This window comes from Solanum verrucosum, unplaced genomic scaffold (genome assembly GCF_900185275.1).
Source record: "Solanum verrucosum unplaced genomic scaffold, falcon-dt-bn FXZP01000165.1, whole genome shotgun sequence".
In the NCBI taxonomy this organism is placed as follows: domain Eukaryota; kingdom Viridiplantae; phylum Streptophyta; class Magnoliopsida; order Solanales; family Solanaceae; genus Solanum; species Solanum verrucosum.
Genome location: NW_026020340.1, coordinates 2,958,278 through 2,978,995, shown reverse-complemented (window position 1 = coordinate 2,978,995; position 20,718 = coordinate 2,958,278). Strand labels below are relative to the sequence as shown.

Genomic DNA, 20,718 nt, shown 5'->3' with positions numbered 1-20,718 from the left:
TTCAGTGTGTAAATGAGGATTGCACATAAATTTAAAATGCTCAACAACAAACACACAAGTTGAAACGGATAACGAGAAGAACTTACATGGCTAAAATTTAGAGTTGTGGATGGAGAATCCACAAAATTAGAATGAGAATCCTTTTTTTTATGAATAATCCTAGGGATAACTTTCTTAAACATGACAATTGATACATACAATCAATTATTGTTATGCAAGTTTTTGCCTAAATTAGATATACCTTAAATTTCAAAAATTAAAACTCCCAAAAAATTGAACGACAATACAAGAGGGGGATCAAACCTAGGCTAACAGTTAGAGAAATTGACGAGTAGACATCAACAAACAATAAAAAATTTAAAAGCGGAAGAGAAAAAATAGACACTATGAACGAATATTTTTATAGAACTCAAATATGTAAAACTAATAAACAAAAAGTAAATCATCTTTTATTCAAAGTAATGAAGAAGAAGAAGAAGAAAGAATTAATAAAAAAAAAACACAATTCAAAAGAATCGTGTGTGTATGGAAAAGAAGATAAAAAATAGGAAGAAAAAAACCACTTCCCAATAAAAAAGGACACCATGCTGCCCACCTTCTAAAATTATTTAATTTAATTAAAAATGAACTTCCCAATACGTGGGCTACTAATTGCAAAATTTAATTTTCAAAAAAAAAAATTTGTCAAAAAAGTAAAAGAAGGTTATATGCTGCCAATTAGTAAAATGGAATGTCATGTTGTGCCATTTTTTCCTTTTGGATGCAATGTGACTGTTATTAGTACTTCTATTAATAAGAAGGATGAAGCAATTAAACATCTTGGTGCTAATTCATTCTTGATTAGTCATGATCAAGAACAAATGCAGGTATTTTTTTTCACTAGTGTAGGAGCAAATTACTTTCATTTACATGAATTTTCAATTTTATGAATCTTACCAAAATTTGGATTCGGATACATGAGGCTTAATTAAAATTAAGTGTAATTTGTTCCAGATATATTGTATCCAAATGGATTCGTATGTACCTGATCCTCGCGCTGCCTCCCTCCTATCTCCTCTCTCCTATCTCCTCTCTCGCTCACTACCTGTATTTCAAAATGTATCTGGTATCCCATATACATGTATCTAGTGTGATTCGCATGTATCTGGGATACATAGACTATCTGGCTCACCTTTTTCCTTCTCTTGCTCCCCTTTCTCCCTATTTCAGTGTATTTGGTATGGAATTATTAATTTGTGGGACAATATGTAATTATTTCAAACTATAGAGAGAATTAGTAAATATGATACGAATATTTGTATAATTAGACAGGTTTTCGTTGAAACAATGTACATGTCAGGTCATAAGTCCTCTGACATGTTTGCTTACATTGAAACGGTATGTGAGCTAGGATTGATATAATATTCTCTTCGTTTTAATTTGTTTGTCTAATTTTGACATGACACATTATAATACGAGTTGTATTATTATTATTATTATTATTATTATTATTATTATTATTATTATTATTATTATTATTATTATTATTTTGCAGGGTGCAACAAGCACATTGGATGGAATTATAGACACAGTTTCAGCAGAACATCCAATTGCTCCATTGCTCAATATATTAAAGCCTCATGGAAAGCTTGTAATGGTTGGTTTACCACCAAAGCCACTTGAGTTGCCAGCTTGGCCTTTGCCTATGGGTAACAGAAATAACTCGAACTTGTTAGTAAATTTCATGTCATTTAAACACTTGAATTATGGTCTATTTTGACTGAACACATGATAAAGTGTTGTTATTATCAATTGCGTAGATAAGTATAACTACTAAAAATATGTCACTTCTTTTAATCATATGCACTAGCCTCAATAAGCTGTAAAACCTCAAGCTTATTCCAGTTGAGGCTAATGCATATAATTAAAGTATATAACATATTTTATGCAGTTAACTTATCTATGTGATAGGTCATGAGAACAAGTATAAAAACTTTTCTATAATTTAAGCTGAAAGTATCTTATATGAACACTTTATCATGTGTTACATGGCTCATTGAAATAGGTCGTAATCGAGTGCCTAAATAAAATTTACTAGAAAATTTAAATGATTGTCGATGTGTTCCGCCGATTTTTTCAATATTGTTCTAATAACATTACTTAAATTTTTATATGTAGGAAAATAATGGGAGGAAGCATCATTGGAGGAATGGAAGAGACCCAAGAAATGCTTGATTTTGCAGCAAAACATAATATTACACCTCAAGTTGAAGTTGTTTCACTGGATTATGTGAATATTGCCATGGAACGCCTTTTGAAATCGAATGTCAAGTATCGATTCATGCTCGATATTGGAAAAACATCGAAAGTTGGGTGTAAGCTGATCTGAATATTATCGTTATGAATTTAAAATAAAACAACAAATTATGGCCAAAATATAGATTTTTGGCCATTAGGGTGGGTTTCTTATCTGAAATTTTCACCCTTTTAAGTCTTTGTTATTTTGAATTTCTAATCTTCAAATTTGTTTTTATATCTCATTTTCGCAAATTTAAGGCTTCAATTATCCTTTATATTTTATTTATATGTCTAAATTATCATTTTTTCGCAAATTTCATACCTCAAGTATATATTGTTCTATTTATTTACCTGCCTAAAGTATGATCGCCTTTTTGTTAGTTTCATACCTCAACTATCAATTGAGCATCAAAACACACGTCGATGCTAAGTTAAAACAAAGTATGATCGCCTTTTTGTTAATTCTTATTTATGTATTTTATTACCAGCTAGTACACCCAAGCCCAAAACAAAGTTCAGTAATGGGCTAAAAGTCTAAATTTACTCCAAAATTGGGCCCAGGTAGTGCATATGTGATTGGCACCCTTTGAAACATAGCCATGTTTTTCAAAAACTATTTAAAGTTTAACCACTTTTTAATAAATTAAACAAAACTTAAATAAATATAACTCTTAACTTGTTACGAAAAACTTTAGACCTTAAGTTTAATGTTCCGAGCTTGAAGTTGGCCTCAAGGAAATATTATCGAGTTTGAATTTCAAATTCGACATTATGAAGTTTGAAGAGCCAATTAATTTTAAAATTTTCATTATAAAGTTTGGAAAGACAATTTTAAATTACTTTTTTATTCTCTTCCCTAAGTTAGGGTGGGGACTCTACAAAATATATTATTATTATTGTTGTTGTTAAAACCTTGACTATGTTTTAAATTGTTATGCTACAAACAACTATTTATTCACTTCTTCCTCCCAATTGTTCTCAGAAAGCAGAATCGAATATACGTATAACAAATGGTACATATTTACCTTTTTTCTATTAAGGGTCTGATTTTTTTTTTATAAAAATATCGTAAAACTTGTTTTTTAATTCCAAAAATACCAAGTGATTTTCAAATTTTTTTTTATCTCACCTATGAACCCAAATAATTAAAAACCACCCAACTAACATAACATTTTTTTGATAATCCATCATTAATTAAGATTAGCAATTAATATTTATTGTTTGACAATAAAATTTATCCGTCACTAATTATTTTTTTGAATGAATATCTCATAATTAAAAATAAAATCTGAACACGAAAACATCAAAAAAGAAATCAAAAAACGGAAGTTTAGGAAAATGAGAGTATTGTCAATTGAAATAAAGTGGATTTAAGACTCGATAATATGATCTAACAATTAATAAAACAAAAATACAAAAGATTAGAATTCAAATCTCACCATTACGAAATAGACCTGTATACATCATCCTTTAAAGTACGTCATAGTTTGCATACAAACCTGAATCAACAAATATATATTAAAAAATATTCGACGATTCAGGTGTGTTGCAATCTTTGACATACAAAGGCTATCAAATAGCTGCAAAAACAAACAAACAATAGAATAAAAATGTGTATGAATTGATGTGAGGCTTCAAAAAGTTACTAGAGTTTATATAGATATATTGGGTAATGTTAAAAGAAAATCTTGGCCGTTGAATTTATTCCCAATAAAATATTTGGAGGCTGTGTTTATATTTATATTTATATTACTTAGAAAACCCTAGTTATGTGTAATTTACATTTGTATCCCTTCAGAATCTACATATATATAGATATTGTTGTTTTCACCCATAAATTAATTCAAATATCAAATTATTCAAAAGAATATCATATACGTTATCCTTGAAGTATGTCATAGTTTTCATACGAACCTGAATCGACATATGTATTATATATGATTTATATATGTTATTCAGACTCATAAAAATAATGGACGCACAATATTTTTAAAAAGTCTGAACAATATTCATACATTGTCGATTCAGGTGCGTATCGAAGCTTTGACATACAAAGGCTATAGATCAAAAAAGTATTTGAGAGTTGAAAAAAAAAGTGAAGCAAAGTGAATATGAGTCTTCAAAAAAAACTTGCTAGACATATATAAGATATATTGAAATTATTTCGTACTATAATAAGTTTGTTTGGAGGCTGTGTTTATAACATTTAGAAAACCCTAATTCTATGAAATTACATTATAGCCCTCTTAGATATTTATATTATGACATTATTAACCCTTGATGTATTCATGTTGGGCATCTTATTATATTGTTGCACTCAATATATTATATGACATAAGAAAGGGCTAATTATTTAATTAATTATACTGTCTGATTATTGTTGCTAAATGTTCACTAAAATTTCAATTGAAGGGCAGTGGTTTCTACCTTTCCCATTTCATTGAAGCATGTAATAATCTCCTTGATCTTTATTGTTTTGTTACGTTTTTTTCTTGAGCCGATCTATCGAAAAATAACCTCTCTATTCTTCAATGTAGGGGTACAATCTATATACACACTATTATCTTCGGATTCCACTTATGATCGTGTTAGACTACCCTATGTTAAAAGTAGGTTCTCAATGCACGAATTTATAAATGAAAACTTTAATTGTGTTGTCTATGAGTGTCTGATATTTGTCATCTACATAAGTATTTAAGTTCAGCTAGCTAATTAGAGTGATGTTTTTAACGTTGTTAATAGTTTAGAAACGAAACACCAAGTTCAGATTATTATTTTTTCATAAAATCACCTACCTTGTTTCCATAAGGCCTGCTTTTTTGTCTTTTTTTTCTGTTTTGAAACAAAAATGCTAAGGATAATAATTTCTTTTTTTCTTTTTTTCTCCAATCATGCTTTTATTTGTTTCAAAACAAACTTTAACGTTTATTTTGAGGGATAAAGGATTATAACTTCGAGACCAAATTCAGGATTAGTTTGTCTCATGTTTGGTAGGATTTTAAAAAGAGTTTTGAATTAGTAATTATATTATTTATTTTACATTAAATGATTAACTAAAAATATATTTTCTTTTCCTTCATTTTATTTTACTTAGCGTTTATACTAAAAATAGATTATTACGTATTTTTTTACCTGTCTATTTTAACAAATTAAGAGAAATTCATTATTTTTCTCCCAGTACTACACCGTTATCATTACATAACTACATAAAATATAAGTTGCCAAATTTAAATTATCAAAACATAATTAATAAGGTTAATTTATGAAAAAATAAACTCCTAACAAATATTTTTTTTAAAAAACTATCAAGTCAATATAGATCAAATAAAACGAACAGAAGGAGTATATATATATATATATTATTTTATCTCCTTTTGCACGTTTTTATCCTTTAGAGATTAGAAATTGAGAAATGATTGGACCAATCAACGAAAATCTAACTTTTTTTTTATAAATATGAATACCAAATGGGCATTTGGTTTTAATTTTATACACATTTTCTTCTGTTTCAACCTTTTGCTTTGGTTATTTATTTATTTTAGGTGAATTTTAATTAACTTTACTTTGGGGGGGAAAATGGCAAAATCCTATGAAATTGAGCACCCAATTAAGGCATTTGGATGGGCAGCTAGAGACACTTCTGGTGTTCTTTCTCCTTTCAACTTCTCAAGAAGGTATAGTTTCTTTCCGCTCAATATTCGATATTCATATTAGGGTTTGAGAATTCGTGTGTTTCATATTCATTTTTAGTGGAGACACTATTAATAAAAAGAAAAAATTATTCTCAAAGACTTGAACTCGAGGGTTCTGATTAAGGACTATATTAACCCATATTAATTAGTATATATATACCTTTTCTTTCTTAATATAGTGGTGTTTAGATCGATTTGTGTCTACATACTATGTACGTTTTTAAAATTGTACATAGTAGTTGAAACGATTTTCAATGAGAAGTTTATCAACATAAAAATTGACCTTAATTAGGTATATATTATTTTTTATAGCAAAGAAGGTTCGGATGATCCCTTTCTGCGCCTCTGGCTCCACCCATGATTATACATAATATTGAGTTTAATTCTAGTTTTGTTAAGATCATAGTGTTTTAAAATGCTCAATCTCTAATTTTTTTTAATTATTATTATTATTTATTATTATTATTATTATTATTATTATTATTATTATTATTATTATTATTATTATTTGTGTGTGTAGGGCTACTGGGGAGAATGATGTACAATTCAAAGTGTTGTATTGTGGAATTTGTCACTCAGATCTTCATATGCTCAAGAATGAATGGGATAATTCCAAGTACCCTATTGTGCCTGGGTAAATTCATTATTTTCCATTCTAATTTTCCTTCAATATACTTGCATAATATATGCAAAATTAACTAGTATTTTAGTATTCTTTTCTTAAATTTTACTATTATCTATTACTACGATTGCTTTGTTTATTGCTGTTGTTATTTTTCTTTCAATTCTGTTATGATCGATTACACTTTTTCTAACCTCTCTACACGGCTACACCAAAAAATAGGAATAAATTATGTGTATATCTTATTTGTCACTGACCTTACTTATAAGGTTATACTGAGTATGTTATCGTTGTTTGCGGAGAAAAAAGGAAAGAATAAAATTGCATAAATTCACTCACCTTGTTTCCTCTGGCCTGCTTGTTTGTCTTTCCTTTTGGTTTGAAACAAAACTTTCAAGGAAAATATTTTGTTTTATCTTTGACCAACTCGTTTTTCTCCAATCACCTTAAATTTTTATTTTTTTAATGTGAGGGATAATTTCGATAATAAATTTGGGATTAACTTATTCTACATTTAGTAGGAGTTTTTTTGTTCTAGGATTAGTAATTTTGGAATTAAAATTTATGAGTTTCCAACAATCTTATTTTCTTTTTTCAGAAAAAAAAGAAAAAAACGCTCAATGCATAGGCATATTCAAAATTTAAGGAGATATTAACCTCATCAAGGAGGGCAAAAAAAATGCTTTAGTGAGTTCTATCTCAATCGCTTGACCAAAAGCATATCTTGTTAATAATTTCTGAATATATATTTCTTTTATAAATATTATTAAAAAGTTTTGAAAATTCGCAATAAAACTCTGTATCCGTCATTATTATCTTAATGCTTATATCAGATATCAGATAAAAAATAAAATGGGCCACTTTTTGAAGATAAGTGCCAATATAGTCCAAAATCTTACCACTATAACATCAACTCACAATGGAGGACTTTTGACAGTGGATAGTATTATTATTGTTTGTACCTAACTATTAATAATTGCAGGTAACATGTTATGCTCCCAAACACTATATGTGGTAGTCATAAATTCACTTGTTTTTAGTACAATCTAAGATGCATATGTTATAATTATTTCTTCTTTTTTTTTTTGTCTTTTCGTATGATTGCTTGTTATTTTGTGTAATCAACGTAAAATAATAATTTCTGATCAAGATTAAAAATAAATTCAAATTTAAATTTCAACATGTCTAAATTCTTTCTTTTATACAATTCTTACACCTGTATAAAAATATTTAAATATCAAACCTCTGTTCAAATAATATCTAACGTGTGTTTTTACAGGCACGAGATCGTGGGCGTGGTAACCGAGGTCGGTAGCAAGGTAGAAAAAGTGAAGGTGGGGGACAATGTAGGTGTTGGAGTACTCGTAGGATCATGTCGAAAATGTGATAGTTGTACCAATGACCTCGAACAATATTGCCCTAGCCACATTGGTACATATAGTACAACTTACTCTGACGGAACCACCACATACGGAGGCTACTCCGATCTCATGGTGGCCAACGAGCATTTCGTGCTCCGTTGGCCGGAGAATTTACCGATGGAAGCTGCCCCATTGTTGTGTGCTGGTATCACAACATATAGCCCATTGAGATATTTTGGGATTGATAAGCCTGGATTGAACATTGGTGTTGTGGGCCTTGGTGGGCTGGGCCATATGGCTGTGAAATTTGCAAAGGCTTTTGGGTGCAATGTGACTGTTATTAGTACTTCTTTTAATAAGAAGGATGAAGCAATTAAACATCTTGGTGCTAATTCATTCTTGATTAGTCATGATCAAGAACAAATGCAGGTATTTTTTCTATGTTTATGCTTGAAAATTACAATTATTATACACTAATTAACTAGTTTGGCATCTCGATATCGACTATATATTTGCCATCTAAGAACTATAAGATGTATTAAGTTGGATGTCGTTCGCCTATTAAAACGATATGAGTATACATGTTGTATTATAAATCCTCTAATGTTTGCTTGGATTAAGATGTGTCGGTCAATGCTCTCTTCGTTTTAATTTGTTTGTCTGATTTTAACTTGACACAAAATTTTAGAAAGTAAACAGATTTTTGAATTTGTGGTCTTAAACTAATGGCATGTCGAATTACTAAAATGTCCTTCAGTCTTGTGGTCTTAAATTAACTAATGCTTGTCGAATTGTATTACTTATTTTACATAACTATATTGTGAATATGTGAGTATTGTATAGTGTCTACGAATTGACGAGCATATATGTGGATATCAGATATCGTATGAGTTAGTATTATTATTATTATTATTATTTTGCAGGGTGCAACAAGCACATTAGATGGAATTATAGACACAGTTTCAGCAGAACATCCAATTGCTCCATTGCTCAATATATTAAAGCCTCATGGAAAGCTTGTAATGGTTGGTGCACCACCAAAGCCACTTGAGTTGCCAGTTTTCCCTTTGCTTATGGGTAAAATAAATAAATAATCTTTACTGAATTTTCTTGGCGGAATACATCGATATCTCATGTTAATAAATTTTTATTTAGACACTCAAGCGATTGTCTGTCTCAATTGAGTACCTAAATAGAAGATAAAGTGTTAATACTTGATATTAGACACTTTCAGCTCAAAAATTGGGAAGTCTCCCGTGTGTTTTTTCAAGCGTCAGTTACGTTGATAAGTATAACCCTAAAATATATCACTTTTGTTAATTATATGTATTAGCCTCAATAAGTCGTAAAACCTCAGACTTATTCCAACTTGAGGTTGATGTATATAATTAAAGGAGACGACCTTTTATATAGTTAACTTATTTACATGACAGGCCTTGAGAATACACGCAAAAGCTTTTCTAAAATTTGAACCGATAATATGAACACTTTATCATCATGTATTCAGATGTTCAATTAAAATATGTCATAATTTGAATTCTACATAAAATTTATTAGAATGTATAAGGGTTTATCAATGTATTCCGCCAATTTTCTTAATTCTCTTTTTATTTCTTTATAATTTGGATTCTTCAATATTCAGGTAGGAAAATAATTGGAGGAAGCATTATTGGAGGAATGAAAGAGACACAAGAAATGCTTGATTTTGCAGCAAAGCACAAAATTACACCTGAAGTTGAAGTTGTTTCAATGGATTATGTAAATATTGCTATGGAACGCCTTTCGAAATCAGATGTCAAGTATCGATTTGTGCTCGATGTTGGGAAAACATTGAAAGTTGACTAAATGTGCATGCAAACTGGTCTGAATATTATCGTTATGAATTTAAAATAAAACCGACATTTTATGGCCAAAATAGTAGATTTTTGGCCATTAGGGTGTTTTCACCCTTAAATATTTGTTATTTTGGATTCCTAATCTTCAACTTTGTTTTTATATATTTGAATTTAGTTGCATTTTGACCCATCAAGTTACGCTATTTTGACATGTTTGATCCAATAAGTTGATATGGCACGTCCATTAGCCAATTTTTATTTTCATAATTCCCAATCTTTAAATTTGATTTTGCTCAAGATTTTGAATTCTAGTCTTTTAAAATTATCGATATCTATTTTTTTTGTTTATATATATTAAATAGAAAATTGCGCTAAATTTATTGAATTATACGAACTCATACAGTAAAATGGTTCATGAAAAATCGTTTTATTTTTTTGTGTTTGATATGTAAATAAAAAAAATTATTCTAAAAATGTTTATATATAATATAGAAAAATATTATGGAAGGTAATGATGTGAAATGGTGAGAATGACAAAGTCTACCGTGATAAAAATGAAGATAAGGTGTACTGAAAGGTCAGCTGAAATAACATTATATTATTACTTATAAAACTTATTTCTTAATTCCACTAGAAGAAATTATATTCCTCGTTTTTAAAAAAACATGCTCTCTTAAAAAATTATTATCCAAAAATTTAACTAATTCAACATTTAAAAAAAATAAAAAATATTTTCTTTCATACCAAACAAATATTATGCAATTATATCTATCACATGCATCAAGAATTCAATATTATGCAATTATATCTATCACATGCATCAAGATATGCACCCATAATTTGTCCATATCTTAATTGTATTAATTGGAAGTACTTTTTCGTAATAGTAGTGTCTGGTTAGTTTGGTGTATTTTAATTAATAGTTATTTTATTAAATATCTTTTCAAGATTAAATCGTGTGTTAAATCTTATGATTTCTCATCCACTTCATTGTCCAGTACTAAATCATATTCTCTGGTGCTATTAATTATTTTAGTTAAATAAAAATATATATTAATTAATGACGGTTAAGTGATAAAAATATACATAAAAGATCATGTGATGCATTTATTTTGTTAATGTAGTAAAAATTAGTTGTTAGGTTTAAAAAAACAATCTAACAAAAACCAAAATTGATTGCAAATAATTGTCTTTACATTAACTTTCATCAAACTTGGTAGTTGCACCATTATGACAATCATTTACTACATTTCTCTAACTTTACAACTACTTTTACCCTCAAAAATACCTATTCATTAGGCCTCACATCCACATATCCTTCTATCTCAAATTATCTATCGTGGTTATTTTTAAAAAAAATATTATATCAAATTATTTGTCTTTTCAAAACTTTAAGACTTTTCTTTAATTTTATCCTTAGTATTATTATTCTTGAAAACTGCAAATACTGATGACACGTTATAAATAGAAAAAAAATACTTAATGAAGAAAGATTATATCTCAAGATCAGATAAATAAGCACAAAATAATCAAAAACTCCTTCTAACTAAATATTTTCTTAAGGATCATGTGAAAAAAAAAAAAAAAACACGACAAATAATTCGAGACGGATAATAAAAATTTGCTACCTTTGCCTCAACTCCATTAAATATTTTTTTTGAAACAAGTAAAAATAGCAATAAAAGCAAAAACCTTATCAAACTAGTATAAATATTGGCTTTCCCTTTGAGTTTCCTCAGTCTCATATTTCTAGGCATTCATAGTTTTAATATTTTATATATCTAGCTATTTTCTTTGTGTTATTTTTTTATTTTTATTTTGTTGAAATGGCAAAATCCCCAGAAGAAGAACATCCAATTAAGGCATTTGGATGGGCTGCTAGAGATACTTCTGGTGTTCTTTCTCCTTTCAACTTCTCAAGAAGGTACTCATTATATTATATTACAAGTTCTAATTATAGTTCTATATGTATAAAAAAATAATCAAATTTAAGTTATGTAAACTGATAGTGCAAAGATCTTTTGTGTTATTAATTATGTAATGTAGTTTAACTTATCATAGTATGTTAGTTATCATTCCTATATGACTACAAATTAATGGTTCTCATATGACATATATCTTAATTATATAATTGATCTGATTGTATAAATATTTTCTTTTGCATTGAATTTTAGTGTATTTCTCTTTTGAAGGGAAGTCTTTGAGCAACTGTAAAGTTATTTCTGTGTGACCTATAGGTGATCACAAGTTTGAACTATGAAGTCATGACAACTAGAAATAAAGGCTTTTCTCATTGCGAATCAATAAGAAATCCGTGTTATAAAACATGTTTTTTTCCACCTATTTATCACTGAACCAACTCACTAGCTAGGAAAACGCATGATGAAAAACAGATTCATTCTTACTGAAATACTGAAAGCTATCTAATTTTTTCGTGTGAAAGCATTACTATTTTTTCTTTTCTCAGCAATTCAATCAAAATACTGTAGAAATAGGCACGGAATGTTTTTTCAGGTGGAAAATTTTAATGGAAAAATAGTTATTTTTGGTAGTGATCAACCCTTCAAGTGCAACTCTTTTCCGAATTTTGTGTGAACACGAGATACTTCGTGTACTCAAAAATGATTTAATGTATGTATGGTGCAGGGCTACTGGGGAGAAAGATGTGCAATTCAAGATCTTGTATTGTGGAGTTTGCCACACAGATCTTCACTTTCTCAAGAATGAATGGGGAGTCACCAGATATCCTGTTGTACCTGGGTAACAAGTTCACTTTATCTTAATAATACTCATAATTAAGGTTTAGTTAGTAATTTTTGTACTTTTAATCTATCGCAACAAGTAACCTATCTTTTCACTTTACCACTAGTAATTATTCTTGAATACTATAAATATCGTAATTGATGAAGATGATACATAAATAGAGTAAATATTTAATGAAGAGTGATTATATCGATCTTAAAATATATATAAGCATAAAATAGTCCCAAAAAGAACTCTTAATTAATGTTTTTTGGGGCATGTAAAAGAGAATCACAGGGTATTCAATCCCCGAGCTTCCACACATAATTTGAGACAAATGAATTATTAATTATTCTTGAAGACTACAAACAACTCAATGATGGAGATGACACGTAAACAGAGTAAATATTCAATTAACAGTGATTATATTTTAAGATATAAATAAGGGTAAAATAGTTTAAACCATACCTAATTAATGTTTCTTAAGGGCGTGTAAAAAAGAAACACGACAAGTAATTTGAGACAGAGGGAATAGCAATTGTTTTTGAACACTACAGACAACTCAATTGATTGAGATGACACATAAATAAAGTAAATATTCAATGGAAGGTGATTATATCTTACAACATAAATAAAGGTACATTAATTCAGAAACTTCTCCTAAATTATGTTTTTTAATGGGCGTGTAAAAATACATCACGATAAATAATTTCAGACGGACGGAGGGAGTGGGTAATAAAGTTAGCATTTAATGCTAACCTCCAATGTAGGTGAACTAACAACAGAGTCAATAACTATACAATATACACCATGTCCCTACTACAACTTGTTCCTATTTAATTTATCAATGTTACTAACATTTATGTACCTTTTTTTTTACTTCATTTTTTTTATTATAGGCATGAGATTGTGGGTGTAGTGACAGAAGTTGGTAACAAAGTTGATAAATTTAAGATTGGTGACAAAATTGGTGTTGGATGTCTAGTAGGATCATGTCAAAAATGTGACAATTGTGCAAATGATCTTGAAAATTATTGTCCCAAACAAATACAAACATATGGTCAAATGTACATCGATGGAACGATGACGTACGGTGGTTACTCCGATATCATGGTTGTCGATGAGCATTTCGCGGTCCGTTGGCCGGAGAATTTACCGATGGAAGCTGCACCATTGTTATGTGCTGGTATCACAACTTATAGCCCATTGAAATATTATGGGCTTGATAAGCCTGGTTTGAACATTGGTGTTGTGGGCCTTGGTGGGCTGGGCCATATGGCTGTGAAATTTGCTAAGGCTTTTGGATGCAATGTCACTGTTATAAGTACTTCTCCTAGTAAAGAAGAGGAAGCCCTTAAACATCTCGGTGCGGATAAGTTTTTACTTAGCAACAATCCTGAGCATATTCAGGTTTGTATAATTTGGGGATTTTTATCTATGCAATGTTGTTTTAAATTATAGGGGGTAGTTGAGCATGTCAGATCAAATTAATAAACGAATCATGATTCAGTCCATTCAAAGTTGTTTTGGTCAAAATAGGTCAAAAGTGAGTCATAGCATGTTTCATATCTAGCTTATTTGGTCAAACTTTAAAATTCTACTTATTCTGAAAAGTGTTTTTACTTGTAACTACTTTTCAAAAAGTAATTTTAAAGAAAACAGTTTGTGTTTTGATAATCATTTTGAAAAATGCTTTTGCCAATATCAGTGCAAGCTAGTTGTATTTGACCAATATTTCAAAAGACCTTCCGGAGAAAAACTATTTTTTTTTCAACTTTTGCTACTAAAACACTTTTTTTAAAAAAAAAAAAAAACTTGAACAAGTACCTCTACTTTGTCAAATTAAATCTTTTTGTAAAGTGAGATACAAAACATTTGACTGTTTAGAAGTTTGGTCAAACATGCATTTTAACCTGTTGTGTTACACTATCATGATGGATCATGGTTCAACCAAATCAACAAACTGATCATAACTCAACCTATTTAAACTTGGACGGGTTATTAAAAGATTGAGCCGATTTGTCACCTCTAGTTGAAATTTATGATTTTTTAAAAAATCTTGAATTAATGTAACAGGGTGCAATGAACACATTGGATGGAATTATTGATACTGTTTCAGCAGTTCATCCACTTTTACCATATCTTGGTATGTTAAAGCCTCATGGTAAACATGTTATTGTTGGTGCAATTCCTCAACCACTTGAAATGCCAGTGTTTCCTTTAATCTTGGGTAAGTTTACTCTTCGAATTCTATGTTGACTTAGCTAACGATAGAACACAATATAAATAAGTCCTAATGTTTATAGTTCGATTTTGTATGTTGGTCATGATACATCAATATACGTTCAAATTTAGTCTTAAATATAAAATATGCACGTCTAAACACCTCAACTCATTTTCATTGTGTCAGTTGAACATTCCAACTTACAAAACGATCATCTAGACACTACTAGAAACAAGGGTTTTTCCCACGGCTAATCAGTTGCAAAGTTATGCTATAGATCATAACTTTTCAACCAAACCAACTTACTAGAAAAATGCATGGTGAAAAACAAATTTTCAATGAAATAGTGAGAAACTTTCTATATGAAAACATTATGGTTTTTTTTCCCTATCAATTCAATCAAAATATCTGTCGGAATAGCCACACATTTTCCAATGGGAGAATAGTGATTGTTTAGTAGTGAGACACCTCTAAAATTTATGTGTCACATCAGCATAAGTGTCTACGAGACACAGTGGGGACGAGTTGGAATGTTTAGTTGTCAATTAAGACCAAATTGAGATGTCGAGATATGCACTCTTAAAGTTGGAATATAATGTTTACTTGTCATTTAAGGCCAAGTTTAAGTGTCTGTTTATATATTATGCCAGATTATCGTTGTTGTTACGTACTCTTTAAACTATTTAATTTCATATTGAAGTATAAGTGTATAATGTGGAAAACAGGAAGGAAGACAATTGCTGGGAGTGCAATGGGAGGAATGAAAGAGACTCAAGAAATGTTAGATTTTGCAGCAAAGCATAGCATAACACCAGATGTTGAAGTCGTAGCGATGGACTACGTGAATACAGCGTTGGAACGCCTTGTAAAATCCGATGTCAAGTATCGATTCGTGCTAGATATGGGCAAAAAATGAACAATGTTTAATCTCAAAACCAAATTTTTTTGGTTCTTGAAAATCATTGTTGATCTTCTTGATGTTGTGTGTGTTTTTTAAGATGTCTTGTTTTAGTATGTTAGTGTCTTTGCTTAGTTATGTAAGTTGTTCACAACTTGAAAGACAAATAATTTGTTGTTTGCCTTATTTTATCACAATAAAGGTCCGCTATGAAAAGCTAAATTTTTCGATTCCCCCCCCCCCGCGCCCCCCCCCTTCTTATCTGTCTATCTCCTTTCTCTTGATGGAATATATTAATACGAGAACATCAGCTTTGCTTGTGTTCTTCATGGACGCTCGCTAAATATATCACTCATCTTGCTATTGTCAAAATAAGATAAAAGTTATAAATTGGTGATTCTTGACTTATGATTTTGTGACTTATAAGCACTGTTAATCTGATCAATTTTTTTTACGATTTCATCTCTAATTTTTTTTTTGTAATTTTCAAATTTTAAATAAATGAATGCGTAAAAATAAAATAGTCGCTCCTTGACCTATTGTAGAGTGTAGACATTGAAATTTTGTGAGATTTTACAAGACGTGTTCAATTCGAATTGGGACTCTAGATGGTGTGTTCAATTTCAATTAGAATTCTTGGAGGCTATTCAACCCTAAGCCCTAGTTCATGCCTATATAAAGGGTACTAAATTCCCTTAAAAGACATATCGATATATTCTAGAAAAGTCATGGAATATTCATATAGAGGTCAAATCTAAATCAATCTAGTTCGAGAAATACGCCACTAATGACCCTCAAATCATGGATAAATCTTATGAGAGGAGAATCAAGAAGGAACAGAATTGTACCGGCACTATTATCAATAAAATATTTATGTTTCTTCAGATTTTATTTGTGTGATTGATTTATTTTTCATATGTTTAAAATTTATCGCAAACACTTACATATACAAATATGTAATTGTTTATTTAGAGAATCACACACTTATAATTATCGATTATTTTTTTATAATCAGCTAACAATATTGGATTCCAACTTCCAAAGTCATTTTCAAAATAAATCCACGTGTTCACATTATTATTTAATACTATGATCTTGATAAGATAAGATAATTAATTTCATTGACCTTTTTTTACTTTAGAGAAAATGACAGGATAATGACGGTATAACAAACATGATTAACTTGTCTAAATTATGTTAAAGAATTAACCATCCCATTTAAGATGGTCAATGTTAGGTCCGTGCGTAACCTAGTGATTAATAAATTCAGTTGAAAATTCTGAGATTCAAGCCCACTTTTCTATCAAAATAAAAAATATTAGATGACTTTTTTTCAATCCGTTCAAATTTTATGAGCAAAATTAAACATAAGCATGTTCAGATATCGCGATTATAAAAAAAAATTAAAAAAAAATCAATATATTCTGGCTAACGACTATTCAAAAACATCACTTTTTTTAGACATCATAACAACCAGTCCATATTGGCAACACTATTGAAGAATTTAGTTCTCTAATACATCACCAATGACGTCAATCTGTTCCACACTTTTTTTTTATTTTCCGTTCCGTATTCATATTTAAGTCAGATTAAATCTGTGTTCACTCGTTTTTTGGGGATAACACTTTCAACAAGATCTGATCCACTTTCAGAGACTCGAGCTCAAAACCTCTAACCAAGAATAAAACAATCTCAATCATCTTACTGTAATTCATGTTAGTATCCGAATTTGATCCGACTAAATTTAAATTTGCATATTTTTAAAATAATGACATGTTTATTTATTTAAACCTTTAATTAATGAATAGCCCATCACTTGCACATTATTTCACCCATTTTCTATAGTTCCACCACCAATATTACTATTACTATTATATATTTGAACCACAACTTTATTCCATTATTCAACTTTTTCAACAATAGTGAAAAATTCAAGAATTGAGTTATGGAAAAATCACCAGAAGAAGTGCACCCTGTAAAGGTTTTTGGTTGGGCAGCTACAGACACTTCTGGAACACTCTCCCCCTTTAAATTCTCCCGAAGGTATTATTGTTCGGATTCTTCAAAAATATTTATCAATGGATCTGACACCGTCGCATAACATTCAATATATATATTTTATTAATACAATAGCAACATATCCAGTATAGTCCTATAGACTCTGTGGAATGAATGTAGAGAGGTTGTTTCTGACAGTATAGCAGTTCATAAAAAGAAGTACCAGAAATAACATACAGTAACTACGACAAAATAATATGATAGACGAAGTACGAGATTTTGGTTAATTTTTTGTTTTGTGTTTGTAGGGCAACTGGTGATAAAGATGTGAAATTGAAGATACTTTATTGTGGTATTTGTCATTCTGATCTTCATCAATTGAAGAATGAATGGGGATTTTCTAAATATCCTATGGTCCCTGGGTATGTTCTCAAATCTTATATTATTCAAATTATTAGGATTTTGATCCTTTGAAACAACTCGATGAATTTAGTAGATTGTTTTAGGAGGTCCTAATGACTATAGATCGGGATCTACCCAATTTTAGAGTCAATTCGCTAGTGATATTGTTTGCTTTGGGTCTAGGCCTGCACGACTTTAAAATGCATCACTAGTGGGTAAGGTCTGCTTACTTATATATCAAACATCTCTTATGTGATTTACCGATATGGGACTTCTTTATCTTAAGTTGGGGTGTCACCCCACATAATAGTGGGGTCTCGGGATGGTAGAGTTTATGCAAACCTTATCCCTACCTCAGAGATATAGAAGTTTTTTTTCGATGGACCTTTGGCTACGGTATCACCATAAATTTCAACAAGAGAGGTTTTACAACTGTAAGAAGTTCAAAGAAAAATAAATGAAACTATTGATTCTCATGAAGTATTTTTTGAGTTATAGCAGCCAGGGTAAGTAGGAGCTTAGTAAGGCCATTTAAGTTTACATGCGAAAAATTTGTACTTTGTCGAAACATTAACGATTTAACTTATAACACCGACAATACAAAAGAGAATCTTGCAGTTCATTATATCTTGACCTCTTGTAGCTGGTAATTTGTCTTATTTTCAATGTCACTAATCCTACGTTTTATGGTCGGTGACCGTTAGTTATCTTTTGAGTGATCTGATAGTGTAAATATTCATATACAGTCATGAAATTGTGGGAGAAGTAGCTGAGGTTGGTAGCAAGGTGGAGAAATTCAAAGTTGGGGATAAAGCTGGTGTGGGGTGCCTAGTTGGATCATGTAGATCTTGCGAAAACTGTAACAATGATATCGAGAACTATTGTTCTAAGGGAATAGCCACCTATAGTGCAATGTACCACGATGGAACCCCAACGTACGGAGGCTACTCGGACATAATCGTTGTTGATGAACATTTCGTTGTTCGTGTCCCAGAAAACATGCCCCTAGCTGCTGCAGCACCTCTGCTTTGTGCTGGAATTACAACTTACAGCCCGTTGAGGTACTTTGGACTAGATAAACCGGGACTTCACGTTGGTGTAGTAGGTCTTGGTGGACTTGGTCATGTTGGTGTTAAGTTTGCCAAGGCTTTAGGGGTAAAAGTGACAGTTATTAGTACATCTCAAAGTAAACAGAAGGAAGCTATTGAACATCTCGGTGCTGATTCGTTTTTGATTAGCTCTGATCCGGATCAGCTACAGGTAACTAAAATGAAAAACAAATGTGTATTGTCATAAAATAACGTCTCGTAGACTTGTAGTACTTAACTATGGTTCTTGTTAACATAGGCTGCTATGGGCACAATGGATGGCATTCTTGATACAGTTGCTGCTACTCACCCTGTCCTACCGTTGATCGGCCTATTGAAGACTAATGGGAAACTTATCATGCTCGGTGGAGTTGCAAAACCTCTCGACCTACCCATCTTTCCATTACTTATGGGTGAGTACATTACTCTTGCTATCTAGATTTTGACATGACCATACAAGGAATGTGTTTTAGTTCTTAGTTATAGTGTAAATAAGTTGAGAATTGTGTATTATGATAGGGAGGAAGCTCGTAGCTGGAAGTGGGATCGGAGGGATGAAAGAAACGCAAGAAATGATTGATTTTGCTGCAAAACACAATATAACAGCAGATATTGAAGTCATTCCAATGGATTATGTCAATACTGCAATGGAACGTCTCGCCAAAGCTGATGTCAAGTATCGTTTTGTCATTGACGTTGCTAAGACCCTCAAACCAGATGAGTAGACGACTATGAGTTCTTCTTCATGTAATTCTAGTATTTCATGTTGTTTTGGGCGTTAAACGATGACTTTTGATTTCTCCTTGTGGAACATTACTAAAGAAAATGCATACATAATAAAGTTTGAGTGGCTTCTCAAATGTTGGAAACCAATTGAAGTCTTTTATCTTCAATGATAAGTTCTGGTAATGAAGCAAGTTTCAGTTTTTCATACGCGGTGAAAAGTATTAGGTGATTTCTTATTATAGAACATTTTCTCGGAACAAGTTACTTGGTACCTTGTGCTAGTAGGAGATAGTATGTAGCTGGTAGATTAGTCGAGGTGCGAGAAAGCTGATCAAGATGCCATCATCATAAAAAATAAAACATAGCAGAGTATGGAGACAATGATATATGAGTTTTGCCACTTTTGATACTTCAGAAAGATGAGTAAACTACAAATGATCTCATTCCCTTGAACTAAAAATGATATTCCCTCTGTACCAATTTATGCGATTTTGTTTGACTTGACACGAAGTTTAATAAAGTACGAAAGATTATTGAAACTTCTGGTCTAAAATAAATGTTTGTGTGACTAACAATCATCTCAGTAAGTATAGAAATGCATCATTATTTTTAGAATTGACTAAAAAGAAAAGTGTGTCACATAAATTGGGACACAAAGAATATATTTTATTAGTCATTTTCAATGTCAACCATTGTTTGATGACCACCCAAGATTACGAGAGGGTACCTCCATCTTTAATCAGAGATTTCGAATTTCAGTATTCAATCAGGTACTGAACAAAGAGTGGAAACTAAACAAAACATTTTTTGTTAATGTCACATAATTCTTAAGTCAATTATGAAGGCCAAATAT

General features: G+C 30.5%; 4 protein-coding genes across 4 annotated transcripts; all 4 read left to right on the top strand.

Annotated features, from left to right (window-relative positions):
* Positions 1-725: 725 nt before the first annotated feature.
* LOC125836998 (geraniol dehydrogenase 1-like) lies at positions 726-1,759 on the top strand. The gene is made up of 2 exons (XM_049516133.1): positions 726-866; positions 1,535-1,759. The coding sequence occupies exons 1-2, from the start codon at positions 726-728 to the stop codon at positions 1,757-1,759; spliced, it is 366 nt and encodes a 121-aa protein (XP_049372090.1).
* A 4,016-nt stretch (positions 1,760-5,775) lies between these two features.
* LOC125837139 (8-hydroxygeraniol dehydrogenase-like) lies at positions 5,776-9,797 on the top strand. The gene is made up of 5 exons (XM_049516283.1): positions 5,776-5,951; positions 6,490-6,603; positions 7,871-8,381; positions 8,876-9,029; positions 9,595-9,797. The coding sequence occupies exons 1-5, from the start codon at positions 5,854-5,856 to the stop codon at positions 9,795-9,797; spliced, it is 1,080 nt and encodes a 359-aa protein (XP_049372240.1). The 5' UTR covers positions 5,776-5,853.
* Positions 9,798-11,524: 1,727 nt separating this feature from the next.
* Positions 11,525-15,840, top strand: LOC125837140 (8-hydroxygeraniol dehydrogenase-like). Its single transcript, XM_049516284.1, has 5 exons — positions 11,525-11,711; positions 12,434-12,547; positions 13,429-13,939; positions 14,606-14,759; positions 15,479-15,840. The coding sequence occupies exons 1-5, from the start codon at positions 11,614-11,616 to the stop codon at positions 15,667-15,669; spliced, it is 1,068 nt and encodes a 355-aa protein (XP_049372241.1). The 5' UTR covers positions 11,525-11,613; the 3' UTR covers positions 15,670-15,840.
* A 1,643-nt stretch (positions 15,841-17,483) lies between these two features.
* Positions 17,484-19,940, top strand: LOC125837138 (probable mannitol dehydrogenase). Its single transcript, XM_049516282.1, has 5 exons — positions 17,484-17,694; positions 17,958-18,071; positions 18,798-19,311; positions 19,399-19,552; positions 19,659-19,940. Exons 1-5 carry the CDS (start codon positions 17,597-17,599, stop codon positions 19,862-19,864), a joined length of 1,086 nt encoding a protein of 361 aa, XP_049372239.1. The 5' UTR covers positions 17,484-17,596; the 3' UTR covers positions 19,865-19,940.
* The last annotated feature ends 778 nt before the right edge of the window (positions 19,941-20,718 follow it).